The following is a 4320-nucleotide window of genomic DNA, read 5'->3' on the forward strand; positions in this document are numbered from 1 at the left end:
ATAGATAGATAGATAGATAGATAGATAGATAGATAGATAGATAGATATACCACTATCGTGATATGATCGTTCTTCCAGATCCTGATCTTCTGTTTTATTCAATAAACACAAGCACTTGTTCTTAAACTTTCCTGTAGATTACTAAATACTTACTAAATATTTTGATGATATTGACTGATTTAATGATATATATTTTGATGTTCGATTTAATGCTTATATGAATGACATCTTTTAAATCTTCTTTTTAAATCTACTTATCACAGAATTGACTGAATTGTTAAACTTGCTTTTCTTTGTTAATAGGCTTGCTCTTTACCATGTAAGTATCACAACAAAATAACACTGACAAATAAAAGTAGCTAAGTAATAAGTAAATGTCAGAGACGACTGAGAAAGTCAGCGCTAACCTACTACAGCAAACTTCTGGTTTTCAAAATAAATGAGGACTTTCAGATTGTGATTAAAAACAGAGCTAAATTCTCATATTTATTTAAAAATGGGTGTAGGAGCAAGCTAAATTCTCATATTTATTTAAAAATGGGTGTAGGAGCATAGTACAGCACTTGTTTTACGCACTTGTTTTACGAGACACAGCTTTTTAATGAAATTTTGGCAGTCCTCGTTTGTTTTGAAAACCAGACATTTCCACATTCTGTAGTAGGTTAGCACTGACTTTCTCAATCATCTACGTCTATTTGCAGTCTGTAATCTATCTGCATTTGCAATGTTGGAGCTACTGGGTTGACTACAGTCTCATATCACGCCTAAAGTACGTCAGCCTACTGGTAAAATGCTCCGAAATTTTGTTCCAATTGGAGAGGATGGCTTAAAGTTAAACTTTTTAATTGTAGGTATCTAAAAGTAGATCTATCTCACTAGCTCCATATTTTTTCGGAGCATTTGGACAGAATTTACCCATTGCTCTTAACGTCTCATCATTACCATTGAAGTATATACTCGAAGGTGGGGAGTCAGGGTACTTTTAAATCACTATGCTATGGTTTCAGATGCAACACAGCAGATCAACAGCAAACTTAAAAACGGTCTGTCAACAGATTTGAGGGCAATGAAACTCTGCTTTTCTACCTGTGACTTTCATTCATCCATCTGTGGTTGTGAATAGGCTACTAAAAAAACAAGACTTAATTGATTTTACCACAATCCCCTTTATTTTGACTGTAGAACATGACCACAAAAATCAGCAAAATTTATAGACAGGGCATTGTGTTGATTTGGAAAATGGTACAGAACACAAATCCAGAGGTCCTTGGTATTATCAGTTCTTGGGGTAAGGTGTCATACATAGAAACATTTTTTGTTTTGCTCTCCTACACATTGATAAAGATGTTTTGGACAATCAGGTGAAGAGAAAAACAATGTTGTCAGCAGATCACCACCTGGTGGTGAGTTGGATCAGATGGCATGGGAGGATGCCGGACAGACCTTGTAAACTAAACATGTCTGGTGGATGGCCCTGTCCATGTGGTCTTCATCTCAAACCTCTGGAAAAATTGTGCATCCTGGGGGATGCTGTTAATGTTTTCATAATACCAGAACAAAGGCCATGGTTTCTGACAGAAATTGCGGAATGCTCTCTCTAAGTTGGGAGTGAGTTGTTGCCCCAAGGGTGTTGAAGTTTCTAACGGTCTCGTTCATGAGTGATGAGAAAATGATTTGGCGGATTTGTACAGCGTCAGCACCAAGGCCAAACTTTGTATTGAACCACAGTGGGGAAGAGGGAGTTGGGCCAGAAGGCAAGGTGTCTCAACCCTCCCTTAGGCCATTAGCTTTCAGTAGTTCCCCAAAAAATAAAATCATGGATACAAGCAGCCAGAATGTTTTCTCTGTGGGTTGCTTGGCTCAGACTTGAGACTGAGGAGCTCAGACATCTGCAGGAAGCTTGGAGTAGAGCCATTGCTCCTCGTGTCTCTGTCTAACTGAAGTGGTTTGAGTATCTGAGTAATATGCCTACTGGGCACTTTATTTTAGAGGTGTTCTGGGCATGTCAATTGGCAGGAGACCCAGGGGCAGAGGACATAGCACACATGAAATGTGATCCTGGGCAAAACCTACTGCCACTGCAACCTGACACCGGATATGCAATGGAATTAATTGTCAGAGGAAGTTAATTTAGGCTCGAAATAATGGCACACCATTTAAATCTTGAACATGCTGTCCAAAAGGTTAAGTTATTTTGAACAATACAGGCACAGGTTAGTATGCTGACCCAAGCCCCTATGTCCTTTTTGGGGCTTGATAATGTCTTCTCCACTTGATTTTATTTGGTATTAAGAATAAAACTTCGATGTCAATCAACAAACAATGTGGTCCTTACGCTAAATCTTAGGATTAAGGATGTTAATGTATTATAAGAAAATGTATGTACACTTTAACAGGATAGCAAGTGACAAAAGACACTGTTTACTGTAGCTGTTTCTGTACAGTGAAACCGAGAAGTAATCCTTCACTGTAAACTGCAATGCAATGTAATGCAACATGTATCACTAAGATATATGGATCTTGCATTTATCTAGAGAGACTGACAAGGAGATTATCATACATACTTTTTACTATGCACTGCTTTCACTATACTGAGTTGTACATACAGATACGCATAGTAAAGCGACAAAACATGAAGTGAAACAGATGTAAATTTTCATTGCCAAACTACTGATGGATTTATGGCATTTCAGCATAATGAGTCAATTGAGCTTGGAGTTTGTAAAATCACCTTGAAATATTTTCCCTAAAAGGATCATTCTGAAAGCTGATCGAAACCAGCTGTAAAAGAAGGCATAGATAAATGGATTGAGCATTGAATTTGACCATCCAAGCCACTTAAATGTTGCCATTAGAGCATCTGGTATTGTAAAATTACTTATAGGGTTAAAGGTCATACAAACAAAGAAAGGAGTCCAACAGGTGAGAAAAACTCCCATTACAATAGCCAAAGTTTTGGTGGCCTTTCTCTCCATCTTACTTTCAGACTTTCTTCTCTGACAGGTTGTCTTCTGGATGCTGCGTGCCTGCCTCTGTGCCACCATTAAAATCTTTAAGTAGATAGTTAACATTATGATAGCTGGAAGGTAAAATGAAAGGACAGCTCCTGTACTTGCTGAATTCAGATTCTGAAATAAAACACATCTTCTGTTAGATTGTCCTTGGTTTACTCTCAAAATTGTGATTGTGATTCCATTCAGAGCAGGAACAGTCCAACTCACCAGGATCATGATCACAATAACACGGACATTTATTTTAGCTCTGTACCTCAGAGGCTGACACACAGCATAATATCTGTCAACAGAAATAAAGCACAAGTTCATAATAGAAGATGTGCTCAGAAAGATATCAAAGGTGGTTCGTACATTACAGAGTAAATATTCAAGATCCCAACATGAACTTACAGCCAGTATGGTGCTAAAAGGCAAAACTAAAAGGCCAACAAGCAGGTCAGCTACAGCGAGAGACAGAATGAGGTAGTTTGTAGGAGTGTGGAGCTGTTTGAAGTAAATGATGGAGATTATTAAAAGAAGGTTTCCAAACATTATAAGAACTGATAAACAGCCAACAGAAACACATAATAGATATGTGGTGGTGGTGAAGGTGCTCATGCCAGATACATTTGTTGATTGATTGCAGAAATGTTTGTCCTCAAAAACATCACCAGAGCTGTTTACAAAGAAGTTAGGATCCATGCATAAAAGATCATTAATAGTGAGATAACATTTGCAATAACATGCTTTATATCATGGGAGAGCTTATCAGTTAATTTTAGTGCCCTGTATGTTTCATATCATACCTGTTTGGTCCGTGCATCTTTACTGATAGGAGTCCTGCACAGTCTCTGTGCCACTGAGCTGTATATTCTACTCTTATTGTTCTGGGCTCATTAGCATATCATGGTCAAGGGAGTGGCTTTTAAACGTAGCTCAATGTGATGGGTAATTATACAACTTCTTGTGCATGCATAAGTTTAATCTCCTATCTATATACCATTTTTAACAACATTGTTACGGCCCAGGCTCTCTCTTTGTGTGTTTTGTTGCCTGGTAACATAATTGGTGGCTCGTCCGGAATCTCACTAGTTTTGGGTGAGTGGGCCTGTTGCCTGGTTGACTGGTCTTGCTTTTGCTAAGTTGTAACAGTTTCCTCAGTTCAGGTAGGTGGGTGTTCAGCCTAGCCCTTTTCCATCGGCACTCTTGTTATTTTTCCTTTTTTATTTTTGAGGTAATCCTGGGCGGGAACATAGATCCCTGATGGGGGTAGGCGTTTTGTGGCCTCGGCCGCTGATGTGTGCCTTTCAAGCTGCCTCGAGCCCAG

General features: G+C 38.7%; 1 protein-coding gene across 1 annotated transcript; it reads right to left on the reverse strand.

The window, feature by feature from the left end:
- Positions 1-2702: 2702 nt before the first annotated feature.
- LOC109142652 (trace amine-associated receptor 1-like) lies at positions 2703-3611 on the reverse strand. The gene has a single exon (XM_019277043.2). The coding sequence runs from the start codon at positions 3609-3611 to the stop codon at positions 2703-2705; it is 909 nt and encodes a 302-aa protein (XP_019132588.2).
- Positions 3612-4320: the final 709 nt, after the last annotated feature.

Source organism: Larimichthys crocea, chromosome XI (assembly GCF_000972845.2).
Source record: "Larimichthys crocea isolate SSNF chromosome XI, L_crocea_2.0, whole genome shotgun sequence".
In the NCBI taxonomy this organism is placed as follows: domain Eukaryota; kingdom Metazoa; phylum Chordata; class Actinopteri; family Sciaenidae; genus Larimichthys; species Larimichthys crocea.

Excerpts from the sequence above, each read along its gene's own strand:
- LOC109142652 (XM_019277043.2), bottom strand. The coding sequence starts at position 3,611 with ATGAGCACCTTCACCACCACCACATATCTATTATGTGTTTCTGTTGGC.